The sequence below is a fragment of the Nicotiana attenuata genome, chromosome 12, assembly GCF_001879085.1.
Source record: "Nicotiana attenuata strain UT chromosome 12, NIATTr2, whole genome shotgun sequence".
NCBI lineage: Eukaryota > Viridiplantae > Streptophyta > Magnoliopsida > Solanales > Solanaceae > Nicotiana > Nicotiana attenuata.
The window spans coordinates 19,304,725-19,321,248 of NC_032000.1; the positions used below are offsets into that span (position 1 = coordinate 19,304,725).

Here is a 16,524-nt window from a genome sequence, read left to right on the forward strand (position 1 = left end):
AGAAAATAACGGTTAGTCATAAAAACCTACTACCCACAGAAAACGAGATTGTATGCCAATACTATTGTTATGAACACTCTAGACTACCTATTCTATTACGTACCATAATCCTCGACCTCCATACCTTTCTATCAAGGGTCATGTCCTCTGTCAGCTGAAGCTGCGCCATGTCTTGCCTAATCACCTCTCCCCACCTCTTCTTTGGCCTACCTCTACCACTCTGTAAGCCCTCCAATGTCAACCTCTCACACCTCCTCATCGGGGCGTCTATGCTCCTCCTCCTCACATGACCAAACCACCTAAGCCGCACTTCCGACATCTTTTCCTCAATTGGGGTCACACCCGCCTTGTCACATATCGTACCCGCGTCAGTTACCAATATTTCTTCTTGATCATTTTCTCCATTTCACCTTAATTCTTTTATGTTTGTTTAGCCTAAGTAAAGGCTGCAAAATCAAGAGAGGAAGATTTATGTTTGACCATAATTAAATTCTTGATGAACCAAATATCTATAGATTTAAATTCTATGAATTTTGTGTCAATACTAAAGTTTTTGGTAAAAGGCAACACGTGTGACGAATACAGTCATCTGAGAACATGAACAGAAGGAAAGGAACAATCCAAGGCATCATAATGCCACTTGCCAATATAACACTTATATTTAGGAGGAAAAAAAATATAACACTTATAAAAATTTCATTCACATGACATTCCCAAGGTTTCTTCTACTTCAGATATCCTTACCTTTTCTTTATACATTAGTCGTCAGTGTTGTAAATGAGAAAACCAAGATGTTGACCAGTCATACTCACTCTTTTCCATCTCTTATTTTCCATAATATTTATTACTTATTTTTTTATTTTTCCATAAAAAAATCATTACTCAGTATAAGTTATCTCTGTGTGACTTATAGGTCACTAACTCAAGCTGTAGAAGCAGCATGCTTGTATTAGGGTAATTATTTATATCACGCCCCTTGGGGTGGGGCATTCCCCCGGACCCTGCTTAAATACGAAATATTTTTGCATCGCGCAGCCATTTTTAAGCATTAGACATTTTAATAGTTTATAAATAGCATATTAGTGTAAGTTAGAGCAATTGAATTGCTTATAAAATATTATTGCACCATTTTCCAAATTACTGTGTATATTAGACACATTCTAAAAAAGTTGAGTATGTAAACTGATTTTCGCAATGAAAAGATATATCACAGAAATTTGGTCCATAATTCCGGGAATAACTTATGTATGTTACCTTAGGTTTAATTTTTTTTTTTTTTTTTTGGGGGTTCAAGATCAACTTTTGATCTGCTCCAACAAATAAGTGCAAATATATTTTGAACAATTACCAAATTCCTAAAGGATTTTCCAATATTTATTCTCTTATTACTTATTAGTTTATGACACAACCGACAATCTAAAGATAAAATAGAACCTTAAACAAAAATAAATCACATTAATCTCAGTTGTAGTGTTCTCTCTTCCCCCAACAAATCTGGGGCAACCAAAGGGGATATATAGGGGGGATGAAACAATGTTCAAGTTGTGACCTTAATTTAAAAAATTAAAAATTATGAAGAATCAATAATACATTTTTTGTTCTTAATTACTTAGCAATGGTAAAGGTGATAATGCCTTTAGTTGCTTTTTCAAAAAAATTCAGATTTTCTACTTGTGTTATTTAGAAACTGAAAGAAATTAAGAACCGGATTAAGTTAAAATATAAAAAATTAAAAAAAAAAAAAAAAAACACACACACACACACAAAGAAAGAGATACACCGTTTATTCCGTTTTCTTTCATTTAAAACATAGGTGATTAAGACTCATATCCTACCTTGGCTACCTATCAAATAAAAAAGATTTATTAAATTCGTATAAATACTTAATAGTACGAATTAAGGAGAAATAAAAAGGATTTATTAAATAATAGTTGTAGACTTGTAGTAGTAAAGAGTAATTGACCACCAAAGGATGTGGTGCAGTGGATGGGACTGCTCTTCCCTTAACCAGAGGTCTCGAGTTCGAGCCCTGAGTATGGAAAAATCCTTGGTAGGGAGCGCTTCCCCCCGAAAGGGGCCCTACACGACGCGAATCCGGATATAGTCGGGCTCCAATGCAGGTACCGGACACGGGGTGGGAAACAAAAAAAAGAGTAATTGGCCAAAAGAAAAGTTGGAAAAAAAAATGAAAATATATTTTATTCAAGGTGAGTTGAAATGATGACACGTAGCTATATGGTCAAACGAAACGGATGTGGGCCAAAGCTCTTGGCCCAATATTGCCAATTCAGATCCCCAAACAGTACAAAAAAGAGGTAATCATTACAAGAAAACAGGCAAACGACGTCGCAGTTCGTTAGATGTTACGGCGTCGTTTATGCGTTTCTTGAATATTCTTTTCTTTGGTTACAAAAATTGGCAACAATTTATGATGTAGACATAGCGAAGTATATTAGTAGTCGTTTGGACATAAGAATTGTAAAATTCGAAAAAATTATGAAAAAATTTTTTAAGTGAAAATGGTATTTGAAATTTAGAGTTGTGTTTGGACATAAATTTCAGTTTGGATTATTTTTGAAGTTTTGTGAGTGATTTGAGTAAAAAATTGAAAAACAACTTTTTGCAGTTTTTTAAATTTTCGAAAATATTCAAAATGCATAGTGAAAATTAAAAATTTTATGAACAAACGCTGATTTCGAAAAAAGTGAAATTTTTTTGAAAAAATCTTCCATCAAATTTTATGTCCAAACGGACACTAATCAAGGGATATAGTAGGATTCTTGTGATTCTTCCACTCTTAATCAGAGTTTCGAGTTCGAATTTTGTGAATAATAAATTAGTGGACGAAAAGAGGCAGTAACAACAGTTAAATAATAAAATGGCCAAAATGATTTTGATAACAAGTAGTAATGGAGATCCATTTTGAACTAACACAATGCACCATTATTAACAAAAATGAAGAGCACAAGGCCTTTTTTTGGAATTTTATTCCATAACACCTCATCTACATGGTTACTCCAAGAAATAAGCATATGGAGGGCCATTAAAATACATCAAAATTTCACTACAAAATAGAAATAATAAAACAATACCACCATCTAATATCCTCCACTAATTATACTACTTAATCCTCAATCCTTTTTAGTCCCCCCCCCCCCCCCCCCAATCCCTTTTCATTCTATATTTTTTTCATTTGAAATTAAAATAATAACCCAAAAATGGTAAAATAAAATAAAATAAAAGACAGCCCGATTCACTAAGCTCCCGCTATGCGCATGATTTGAAATAACCAGACCACAAGGGTTTATTGTACGCAGCTTTACCTTGCAATTCTACCGGAAGCTATTTCCGCCGCTCGAACCCTTGACCTCGTCGTCACATAAAATAAAATAAAACTCCACCCTTCTCCTCAACCTCCTATTACTATGGTTGTTGACAACTCAGGATTATTATTAACAGCTGGTGACAATTCTTTTCATGCTAAAAGCATGGGACCTCCCCTTTCTCCCTCCTATTTTTCCACCCTTTCCTCTCTTTTTCTCAATGTTTTTGTCTGTAAGTGACTTTTAAAAGCCATAATAAATCTTCCATTTAGCCAAAATTCATTGAACTTTGGGGGTGAGTGAAGCTCTAAAAACTAAAAGAAAGACTAAAAAAATTAAGATTTCATGACTTGTTTTTTCTCTAGTCCACTCAAGAAATGGATGATGTAGTGTCAAGTTTCCTCCTTTTAGCATCTGGACTATTACTGTGTGATGAATTTGGACATGAGCCAACTGTTCCTTCACCACTTTTATAGCTCAAACATGCAGCTTCTAACACCCCATTTGGGCTTTGAGGTACTGATGTACCTACTGCAGTAGTGGTAACACTAGTCCCACTAACCAATGTCAAATCTTGAATCAACTCAAGACACTTCATCACTCTGTCCTGTAAAATCACAGAAAATTAAAAAAATGAAACCCCACATAAAGTAAATAAATAAAACCAAGTTGGTGTAATTTTTAATGCATCAAGAATCAAGGGATTTTTTTATTTTATTTGTTGTGATAATCAAGAAATCCGGGGAAGGGGAGCCTTGGTGTAACTAGTAAAGATGTTGTCATGTGACAAGGAGGTCACGGTTTCGAATCGTGGAAACAGCCTCTTGTAGATATGCAGGGTAAGGCTGCGTACAATAGACCTCAATGATCCAGCCCTTCCCCGAACCCCGCGCATATCGGAAGCTTAGTGCACCGAACAGCCCTTTTTGTTTAATCAAGAAATCCCGAAGAGCTACGGCGCACGGTTCGAAACACCATGGATAATGATATTGACTCTTTTCCATTTTCCACTTAAATACTAGTGGCTTTAGTGTGATGTTGCGTCCGAACATGTTACGTGCACCTAACTTATGCATCACGCGTTGTACTCTTACCACTAGACCAAAAACGGGGTAGGGAGGCAAGAATCAAGAATTTTATATAGTGGAGCACCAACCAAAATCTTTCACCTTTTCTACTTGTTTGGAGAAGCAAGGCATTGCCTTATCAATGTCTTTTGCTTGTGGCCTTTCCCCTAAAGAAACAGACATTGCCACTGCTGCAGCAATTTCAGAAGGCCTGAATTCCAAGAAGTCAATACCTGCATTCAATTTTCCCAACCAAAGACTGAATCAAACACTTAAATGATTTTAAGGACCAAAAAATGGTACAATGTGAATTCAATTCCAACAATTATCCAAAAAGATTCAAAAGAGTAGTGAGAGTAAACACCTTTTATTGTGTTTAATATTAGTTGCATTGATCTAGAAATCAATTGCTTTGATTGGATTTCATCAAGATTCATCTTTCTCATAAAATAATCAATGAATTTGCAAGGTGTATAAGCCTGCATTCTCCATTTCAATGTGCTCAATACCAAAAGTTCCATTCTTTGTATTGTTTTACCTTCAAATAAAAACTTAGGCTCCTCAACCTGTCCAAAAAAAAACTCAAGATTTACTACAAACACTCTAATTTAATAGAACTAAGAGGAGCCTTGGCGTAACCGGTAAAGTTGCTGCCATGGTGTGACCAAGAGATCACAGGTTTGAGCCGTGGAAACAGACTCTTGCAGAAATGCAGGTAAGCTGCGTACAATAGACCCTTGTGGTCCGACCCTTCCCGGACACCGCGCATAGCGGAAGCTTAGTGCACCGGGCTGCCTCTACTCTAATTCAAGAAAGTTTAATCAGATAAATATTAACAAAACAAGTTCTTGAATGCATATTTTTGTTCACCTGTAAATCAACAGTTAAGGGAACATTGATCTCTTCCATTTTAACTGCAAGGGATAAACAAGCAACAGCTAACAATTGAATTGTCCAAGTTTTACCTCTCTGTAAATCCAAGGTAAAAAAAAACAATTTAGCAGAATGTAGAAAACCAACCAATAGTGAAAAGTTCAAACATAAGGAAACAAAGTGTAAGACAAATTATGTAAAGTGGACTTACTGGCAATTCATACAATGACAGAAACCTATCAAGGTAATTTATTGACAAACAAAAACTCAGCTCTCCAAATCCATAATGCACATGAGCCTGCAACACAAAAAAAACAAAAAACAAAATTAATAATAATAATTCAGAAAAATCACAATAAAAGGTGTACATAAACATCGAAAAGTTTCATTTTACTCTTGTTTGTTAAAATCAGTCAATGTATGCCTAATTATGTCTCACTAATCAATGTCATTTTCAAGTAAAATCCTAAAAAAATACAAGAACCAAGAAAATGACATCAGATATAAAATAAAAAATAAAAATAAAAAAAAAACTCCATTTTCAGGAAAAAAACTAGGAACTCAATGAGAAAACTAGAATTTACCAGAAAAGGATAAAACAATAAGATGGTATTAATGCAAACATAGAGTTGATTAAAATGGAATATAAAGTCCTAAACTTTCAAACTTTTTCCTAATGAGCAATCAAGAATTAACATAAAATTACACCAACATAACATCCAGTAAAATGCTACAAGTGGGGTCTAAGTTTCCGAAAGACTTTGGCTTAAAAAAAACGAAAAAGACGAAAAGAGGGACAATATATTAGTACCATCAAAACAATTAACATAAAATTATGATCAACAAAAAGAAAAAAAAATGCCAATAATAACCTTCCAAATCCAATTAAGAGCTTCTCTTCTAACATTCAAATCCAAGTCACCAATTCTCAATCTCTTAAGATAATCATCTTTAGGACAAAAATCTTTTTCCCTTTTCAACATAAAACCAAAGCTTTCATCACTTAAACTTGGCAATAAATCAATCAACAATGTCTCTGATTTGCCATTGTTATTAAAGCTCAAAACTTTGTTGTTTTCTTGAACTCTTTTTTGGTCAAAATCAAGATCATCAAAGTAAAGACTACTCTTAGTTTCTGTACAAAAAAGTAGGTTTGAGGCTACACAGTCATTATTGCTGTTTTCAGCCATTAATTGAAAACAAAGCAGAAAAAAAACACAGCCTTGCTATTAAAACCCTTCAATCAAAATCCCATCTTTACAAGATTGAATTTTTTTTAAAGAGGAAATGATTTCTAGAGTTTTTTGCAGTAAATATTAGTAGCAATTTTTTTTCATTTTGGGGTTTTAATAGAAACAGAGAGAAAAGAGGAAGAAGGAGAGTGTAGAGAGTAATGTGGGGTCTGGAGACTATTCAGAAGAAGAGAAGAAGGTTTTATGTAGGAAATGGACATTTGTGTTTAGGTTAAAGGAGAGATTTTGGGGAGAGAAGCCTATGGAATTGTGGATTCTATACCACTTAACATAAACAAACACAAAAAGGAATATATATATATATATATATATATATATATAGTACTCTCTGCGTTCGTGCATGCACGAATATCTTATGTCAAATATTATGAAACGCTTACAAAAATAATAAACTTTCAATTGCATAATATTCTAAAACTAATTGCAATTGAATATGTACGAAATTCAATATGTACAAAGTTTAATAAAATGTTTCCTTAGAACAAAAAATATATAATATACAATCCAAATGAACAAATTAATAATGTTTTGGCACAATGAAAGAACAAAATAGAACTAAATATTATGAAATTATACAATTATGCAATTAAAGTTGTAAAATCGCTTAAAGAATATAACTATACTTAATATTATTTTTCTGATTCAATAATTTTCTTCGATTTAATTAAGCTTTAACGATTCAGATACATGAAAATGATATTCACTCAAGATACATTAGTAACAAAGAAACCATAAATAGAAAGCGCATTTAGTCATTCATACCTTCTCTTGGCATTTTTTTTGTGTTGCGCGTTATCCTATATCAATTATTACAAAAGTCATATTTAATAAAATATGAATTCGTAACTATACAAATATTTAAAAGAAAATTATATTATTACCGCCAAAAAATACTTTAACTTTAATCCTGATCAATCCCATCTCTAAATTCAACTCAAATTCCGATTATGTCTAGTTAAAAAGCACGTGAATTTTANAATTGAACGTGCTAAGTTCGCCGGTGTTATGATCTTCTACGATTCGCCTTTGGGGTAAGATATTGTGAAGTAGTATTGAAGATGCGGCTGTTAAATAAATCACTTTCCAAGAATGAATGAAATTTATGAAGTTTCTTACACAATAAAAAGGTAAAAAAGAGTTCTTAAAATTCCTTAGTAAATAAGAAAGAAAGAAAGCACTCCAAGTAGGAATCTCCAATTCTAATCCAAAATTACGTATTTGTTGTAATTAGGAACAATAATTTTTTTTAAAGAAAATTATGAGCATGCTTTTCTAGTCCAAGTAGGATCAACTTTGTAGGATCGGTGTATGTGTAGTTTAAATTGGAAAAGAATTCCGTCATTTGATAATTTATAGTTAGATCCTTAAGTTATACAAATACTTAAGGGCATAAAAGTCGATCAATATTTTAAGGATATTTTAGTCGTTCAACATTTAGCATAAATTATTCGTGCTTTTATAATATATATATATATATATATATATATATATATATAACAAGGATTTTAGTTATATAAAGGGTAGTCTCATATTAATAGTCGTGGTTACTAAAAATAGTTGTTTCAAATTATTTGTCATTTAAAAAGTTCAAGACAAAATTAATTATTTTTTTCCGTTTTTACCCTTAGTAATAATTGTTCTTGAAGATGGAGATAACACATAAATATTCAATAAAGAGAGATTATATCTTATGACATAAATAAGGGTAGAATAGTCCAATCTCTTTCCTAATTAATATTTGTTAAAGGAAATATAAAAGAGAAATACGATACATAATATGAGACTGAGGGATTACTTACTACAGGAGGAGTTTACTTTAATCAATGACAGGATATTTAATTTTCATTTTTATTGTATTACTTAGTGCTTATGAAAAAAAAATTCAACTTATGCAGAATTTACATGTAATTATTTAATAAGTAATTTAATTATATAAATATAATTATAGTAATAGTGCATAGAGCTTTAACTTTATATAAATAATAATTTTTTTTATAGGATTTAGGTTGCATTTTCCAATTTCTTATAAGAGCACAAATTAATATTTTGGTTTTTATGAAGGAATTCTTGATTTGTTTTGTTTGTGAGTAAGATGTAGTTATTAGTATTGTTTAAGAAAGGAAAAAAAAAAAAATGAGGGAATTGATAAATGGCACTCCTAATTTTATGTTGGGAACACATCTTTAGGTGGGACAGTCAAAATAGTGAGTCATAGGGGAATTGACCAGAGTTGAATGAGCTAAGTGATGATGTAATAAATAATTTTACATTGAATAATAATTGCAATACTAATTATGGTTTAATTTCAAGCAAGTTCAAATTGACTATATGAATATTCACTATTCATATAGCTATATTTAAATCCATTAGATACAACAACTTATTTTCTAACCTTTTATATGTGTAAACCTTACATCGTATATTCTTTTATCCTTAATTGCAAAGCAATATTTCTGTTTGTACCAATATTAGTCTTTATAATCTTTCTTTGTATTTTAAATCAAATGAAACAAAAAAAATAATGCTACTGACTAGTAAGGATGAAAATTACTTGAAATCATGCTTATTCTTTTTCTTTTATTTTCCTTGAAAAGTTGTTGAAATTTCTTTCCAGAATTAGGGAGTTCTTCAAGATAAGTGATACATTTTTTTTTACTGGAAAGAAATAAGAAAATGTATGAAATTCTTTAGATATATTTATGTGTGTTATTATGGTTATAACGACCTAGGTAGGGATATTATCCTAGAATCTAGAGGAAAACTTATACTGAAAATCTCAAATTTCTCTACAATATATCGTCTTATCCTAAAAAATTATCGAATACTTACATCGAATCATTAATTTAACCTTAAACACATATTATTTACATTCATAGGTTGGGTGCAAAATTTTTCATTTTTACCCTTTTTCACTTTTTTCTTGAAACTACAATAAATATTTTACATTCCAATTATGCCCCTACTGGTGACAACTTTAAATTTGTCAATACGGGCAGATGTAGAAGTCGCGCTACGGGTTCGCCCGAACCCAATAACTTTTGCTCAAATAATATATTTGCATTAAAAAAATTATTAAATATGTACAAATATTACATTTAGAACTTAGTTAATAGTTCTCGTTCTAGAATTCAAAATCCATAAGGTTAAAATTCCAGCTGCGCCTCCAATCGAGCTTACCTTTGTTTTAGTTTCATGCAATCCATTTTTAGCGATCACATATAATCAGTAGTAATGTAACTACTAAGATTACCGTTCAATGAGGTTATATTGCATTTAATTTAGAACGATTAATTAAGAATATCTAACCAAACAAGCAAACTTTTATTGCAATGCTATTGCAATCTTTAAATACATCTTGTACAATGACTCAAAAAATCAATGTGTTTCCTATGATAAATTTGATAAAATTGGTAATGTCTTTTTTGGTACATATGAAGTAGGTGGTAGATGTATTCTTCTCAAGTTCTCTAAGAAAATACGAGTTAGTGATAAACATTAAATATTTTAACAAATTTCATCGTTATGTCCCTTTTTTGATTTATTTTTCAATTGTTACACAAATATGAAAAAGAATATTGAGGTTCAAATAATGATATACATGGAAATAACTAAAACGCCACACTGAAAATAATATCAAAGTAACAATAGAGTGTATAATATTTCTCTACTTTTGTATAGAGAATATCGTTATATTTTCTAAAATTATCTTTAGTAGCGAATAGCCGGCCATATTCATTGTTTATTTTTTCTAGTCATATAAATAGTTTATACATTGATTATACATAATTATACACACTAGTTTTTGTTAGTAAATTGTATTTGTAAAATAATTCTGGAAAAAATAAGTTAACATATAAACAGAAATATAAACGAAATAGAAGTTAATTCGAGCCCGCTGAATTCACAGTGTTTCCTTAAGGAATTTAACCCCCTCCTAGTACCCAAGGTTGTGGATTATTTCCTCCCAGGATAGAACGAATTACACACTAGTGTAGTGGTACTTCAAACCCCAGTGTTTCACACCGAACACAAAGTTCGCTAGCAAATCACACTTACTATTGCTTTCTTTGAAGTTAAAACAATGCAGAAGAAAGGAGGAGAACTCAGAAAAATAGTATGAAAAATCTGAGAGAATTGACTGGTATTTATAGCCAATGTTGAGCTCAAAACTGAAGAGGTGCAACTCTTTAGAATGGTTGTTTATGTAAAACGGCCATAACATAAATACCATAACATAAATGGCTAATTTATGCAACAATAAACCGGGAATTGAAGAGGGAGGTTAATTTCGGTTACAAAACCGAAAAATTAAAAACGGATAACGGAAATAAAACGTTTAATATTTCCGTTGGATTTAATATTAATATTCCGTTGGATTTTAGTTAATATTTGCTATTAACAAATAAATTTGATCCAAAAAATTAATCAATCAATCATTTGACCGAAGCCGAAGCCGAAGCCGAAGCCGAAGCCGAGCCGAGCCGAGCCGAGCGAGCGACGACGACGACGGCGCGAGGCTTGCCTTCTTCTTAACTCTTTAAGAGCTAGAAGAAGTGCAATTGTATATATACCCATCAAAAACCTTTTCCTCTTCCAATATGGGACAATGTGTCATTGTCAAGGGAGGAAAACTTAAAATTTCACTTAATATTTTTTTTTTCCCACCATTTTCCATTTATTCCTCTTTTAAGCCTATTTAGCTTAAAACCTCAACAATCCCCCACATGAATGGGAATGGCTATATCACGGAAATATGCATGAAAAACTGTGTGATTCGCAAGCAAGGATTAATTGTATCTGGATAAGTAGGTTTCCCTTTGGACTTTCCGTAGTGAACTTATGTCGGATATACTCGGTCAATCGGTAGATTTTTGAACCGTCGAACTTTGGTGTATACCTAGACAACCATAAGTCACACAATCAACCCTTAACCATCTTTGGTTCTCATTGTTGTGTTTGTTTCAGCCATGAACACCGCCTGGTTTCATAAGTGCGTAGAGAACTGGCCTTACAAAATTCTCCTTGAAGCGGCTAACACTTCACACTTACATATGTGATTTCTAAATGTGTCATCCCGTAGATACACTATTTGATATACCTCGTATCAAATTTAGAAATCATTAAAAAGCCTTAATGTTTTATCCTTGGTACTTAACATTGTCTCATCACGAGAATGGACAAAAATTGTAGTTGACAATGTTGAACCGTCATTAATGACTTTGTTTGATCTCCTTGAACCTAGATCCTGGGATCTCCAGTCTTCTAGGTAGAGTTACCGGCACAATGACTTGTTCTCGGCCATAGTCCCATATTCCTTGATGATTTCTCAACTACCTCTCTAGTTAGGCCTTTTGCAAGTGGATCCGACACATTATCACTTGACTTTACTTAGTGAATCGTGATAATTCATCTAGAGAGTAATTGCCTAACGGTTTTATGTCTTCGTCGTATATGACGAGATTTACAGTTATACATAACGCTCCCAGCCCTTCCAATTGCAGTTTGACTATCGCAATGTATGCATATTGGTGCCAACGGTTTGGGCCAAAATGGAATGTCTTCCAAGAAATTCCGGAGCCATTCAGCTTCTTCACCGGCTTTATCTAAGGCTATGAATTCAGCCTCCATTGTAGGGCGGACAATACAAGTTTGTTTGGACGACTTCCAAAATACCACTCCTCCACCAATAGCGAATACATATCCACTTTGTGGACTTAGAATCAGTTGAACCGGTGATCCAATTTGCATCACAGTATTCCTCAATCACCGCAGGATATTTACTATAGTGCAAAGCAAAGCCCTGGTATGTTCTAAATATCCCAAAACCCGTCTCATTGACATCCAATGAGATTGACCTGGATTGCTCGTGTATCGACTCAATTTACTTATAACACAAGCTATATCTGGTCGTGTACAATTCATGATATACTTTAAGCATACCAACACACGAGCATAATCCAATTTTGATATGCTTTGGCCTTTGTTCTTTGCTAATGCAAGATTCACGTCAATTGGAGTCTTTGCAACTTTAAACCCTAAGTGCTTAAATTTTTCAAGTACTGTCTTAATATAATGAGATTGTGACAATGCCAGACCTTGAGGAGACGGATCTTAATACCCAGAATTAAATCGGCAACTCCCAAGTCCTTCATATCAAACTTGCTAGTTAACATACGCTTAGTCGCATTTATGTTGGCAATGTCATTACTCACTATCATCATATCATCCACATATAAGCAAACAATGACTATGTGATTTGGAACATTTTTAATGTGCACACATTTATCACATTCATTTATCTTAATACCATTTGACAACATTGTTTGGTCAAATTTCGCATGCCATTGTTTGGGTGCTTGTTTTAGTCCGTGAAGGGACTTAACAAGTCTATATGCCTTCTTTTCTTTACTTGGAACTACAAACCCTTCAGGTTGTTCCATGTAGATTTCTTCCTCCAAATCTCCATTCAAGAAGGCCGTCTTAACGTCCATTTGATGAATTTCAAGACCATACACTGCAGCTAATGCTATTAACATCCGTATGGACGTAATACTTGTAACTGGAGAGTATGTATCAAAGTAGTCAAGACCTTCTCGTTGTCTATACCCTTTGACTACAAGTCTTGCCTTAAATTTATCAATAGTGCCATAATCTTTCATTTTTCTCTTAAAAATCCATTTAGAACCCAAAGGTTTATTTCCAGGAGGAAGATCAACCAATTCCCATGTATGGTTGTTCAATATAGATTCTATTGCACTATTGACTGCATCTTTCCAAAATAATGATTCCGAAGAAGACATAGCTTCTTTAAATGTTCGAGGCTCATTTTCCAATAAGAAAGTCACAAAATCTAGTCCAAATGAAGCAGACGTTCTTTGACGTTTCCTACGTCTTGCATCCTCCTGTTTAAATGTACTTTCTTTTATTTCTTCCCCAGGTCGTTTAGATCCTTCACCAAACGACTCACGTTCCCTTTTATACGGATATATATTTTTAAAGAACACAACATTATCTGATTCTATCACCGTATTATTATGAATGTCGGGATTTTCTAATTTATGAACCAGAAATCGATATGTTTTACTATTGGTCGCATATCCTATGAAAACACAATCAACGGTTTTTGGTCCTATTTTTACCCTTTTGGGTTTAGGAACTTGCACTTTTGGCAAGCACCCCCACACTTTAAAATAATTCAAGTTGGATTTCCTTCCTTTCCATTTTTTATATGGAATGGATTTTGTTTTGCTATGGGGTACTCGATTTAGTATCCGGTTAGCCGTAAGAACGGCTCCCCCCCCCCCCCAAGTTCTGTGGCAAATCAAAACTTAACAACAATGCGTTCATCTTCTCCTTTAATGAACGATTCTTTCTTTCTGCAATCCCATTGGATTGGGGAGTGTAAGGGACCGTTGTTTGATGAATAATTCCATATTCTAAACATATTTCTTCAAAAGGAGATTCATATTCACCACTCATATCACTTCTTATCATTTTGATTTTCTTGTTAAGTTGCGTTTCAACTTTATTTTTGTATTGCTTGAATGTGTTTATTGCTTCATCTTTACTATTAAGTAAGTAAATATAACAATATCAAGTATTATCGTCAATAAAAGTTATGAAATACTTCTTTCCACCGCGAGATGGTATTGACTTCATGTCGCAAATATCTGTGTGAATTAAGTTTAAAGGATTTGAATGCCTTTCAAATGACTTATAAGGATGTTTAACATACTTAGATTCCACACATATTTTACATTTTGATTTGTCTCATTCAAACTTAGGCAATACTTCCAAGTTAATCATTTTTCGTAAGGTTTGATAATTGACATGACCCAAACGTATATGCCATAATCCATTTGACTCGAGTAAGTAAGACGAAGCTGAAATTTTATTATTATTCTCAACAACCATTACATTCAGTTTGAAAAGTCCCTCAGTGAGGTAACCTTTTCCTACAAATATTTCATTCTTACTTATTACAACCTTATCGGATACCAAAACACACTTAAAACCGTTCTTAACAAGAAGTCCAGCAAAGACTAAGTTCTTCCTAATCTCGGGAACATGAAGGACGTTGTTTAAAGTCACCACCTTGTCAGAAGTCATTTTCAAAAATATCTTCCCACATCTTTCAATTTTGGTCGTTGCAGCATTTCCCATAGAAAGTGTCTCTTCGGACTTCGGGTCCAATAGGAGCATATGTAGCAAACGCTTCCCTAACAGCACAAACAAGGCAAGTGGCTCCAGAATCAATCCACCACTCCTTAGGATTTCCCACCAAGTTGCATTCAGAAAGCATAGCACACAAGTCATCAACATCTTCGTGCTTTTCAACCATGTTTGCTTGACCCTTCTTCTTGTCTTTCTTCGGAGCATGACAATTTGTAGATTTGTGTCCAGCTTTCCCACAGTTGTAGCAATTTCCGTTGAACCGCTTCTTGCTTGGGTTGCTTTTCGGTCCAAAAGCTTGCTTCCTCTTTCTCTTATTTTGAGGAGTATCCTCAACAATGTTTGCTCCCATTATTGTTGAGTTTTCACAGCCTCTCTTTTCAGCAGCTTTGTTGTCCTCTTCGATTCTCAACCGAACAATGAGATCGTCAAGCGACATCTCCTTGCGTTTGTGTTTCAAGTAGTTTTTGAAGTCCTTCCACAAAGGAGGCAACTTCTCAATCATCGTTGCTACTTGGAAGGCTTCACTGATGATAAGACCTTCAATGAAAGTTCTGTTAGTAAAAATACTAAAATTACTACTTTCAACATCAGTATTAATTCGACTTATACCTTCAGCAAGGAGATCGTGAATAATTACTTGCAATTCCTGGACTTGGGTAATAACAGACTTGCTATCTACTATTTTGTAGTCCAAAAACTTAGCGGCAACGAATTTCTTCAACCCAGCATCTTCAGTTTTGTATTTCTTTTCAAGCGCAGTCCACAATTCTTTTGACATCTCCATACCACTGTAGACGTTATACAGATCGTCCTCCAGTCCGCTAAGAATATAATTCGTGCACAGAAAATCAGAATGCTTCCACTCCTCAATCACGAGAAAGCGTTTATTCTCAGGAGTTTCATCGGGCAGAACAGTAACATCTTCCATAATGAACTTCTATAGACTTAAAGTGGTCAAGTAGAAGAATATCTTCTGCTGCCACCGCTTGAAATCAATCCCGAAAAATTATCGGGTTTTTCCGTCGGTGTTCGGCTTGTCGATGCATTGGCAGTCACCATCGGAACAGCCTGGTTCCCGTTGTCATTAGTCATTTCTGTAAAAGAATGACACAAACAAACGTTAAAATCACGTAGATTTTAATCTCCAACGGAGTAGAAAACCACAAAGGTTTTAATCTCCAGAACAGTGAATATAACACAAATACAGAAAATAAATTAAATTCCTTAAGATTGTTAGTAAACTGTATTTGTAAAATAATTTTGGAGAAAATAAGTTAACATATAAACAGAAATATAAACGAAACAGAAGTTAATCCGAGCCTACTGAATTCACAGTGTTTCCTTAAGGAATTTAACCCCCTTCTAATACCCAAGGTTGTGGATTATTTCCTCCCAGGATAGAACAAATTACACACTGGTGTAGTGGTACTTCAAATCCAGTGTTTCAGCGAACACAAACTTTGCTAGCAAATCACTTACTGTTGCTTTCTTTGAAGTTAAAATAATGAGGAGAACTCAGAAAAATCGTATGAAAAATCTAAGAGAATGGACTGGTATTTATAGCCAATGTTGAGCTCAAAACTGAAGAGGTACAACTCTTCAGAATGGCTGTTTATGTAAAACGGCCATAAATTAAATGCCATAACATAAATGGCTAATTTATGCAACAATAAACCGAGAATTGAAGAGGGAGGTTAATTTTCAGTTACAAAATCGAAAAGCTGAAAACAGATACGAAAATAAAATGTTTAATATTTCCGTTGGATTTAATGTTAATCTTCGACATGATTCTTGTGGCTGACAGTTATTATAGATACTGTGTTGAAGCAAAAG

The 16,524-nt window shown here is 33.5% G+C and overlaps 1 protein-coding gene across 1 annotated transcript; it reads right to left on the reverse strand.

The window, feature by feature from the left end:
* LOC109235365 (cyclin-D4-1-like) lies at positions 3,201-6,775 on the reverse strand. Its single transcript, XM_019401441.1, has 6 exons — positions 6,136-6,775; positions 5,475-5,561; positions 5,261-5,359; positions 4,755-4,956; positions 4,493-4,623; positions 3,201-3,930 (listed from the first exon to the last, which is right to left on the reverse strand). Exons 1-6 carry the CDS (start codon positions 6,451-6,453, stop codon positions 3,694-3,696), a joined length of 1,074 nt encoding a protein of 357 aa, XP_019256986.1. The 5' UTR covers positions 6,454-6,775; the 3' UTR covers positions 3,201-3,693.

Coding starts and splice junctions, on each gene's coding strand:
- LOC109235365 (XM_019401441.1), bottom strand. CDS start 6,453: ATGGCTGAAAACAGCAATAATGACTGTGTAGCCTCAAACCTACTTTTT. Junction 5,562..6,135: donor CTCTTAATTGGATTTGGAAG/GTTATTATTGGC, acceptor TTTGTGTTGCAG/GCTCATGTGCATTATGGATT. Junction 3,931..4,492: donor TCTCCAAACAAGTAGAAAAG/GTGAAAGATTTT, acceptor GTGATTTTACAG/GACAGAGTGATGAAGTGTCT.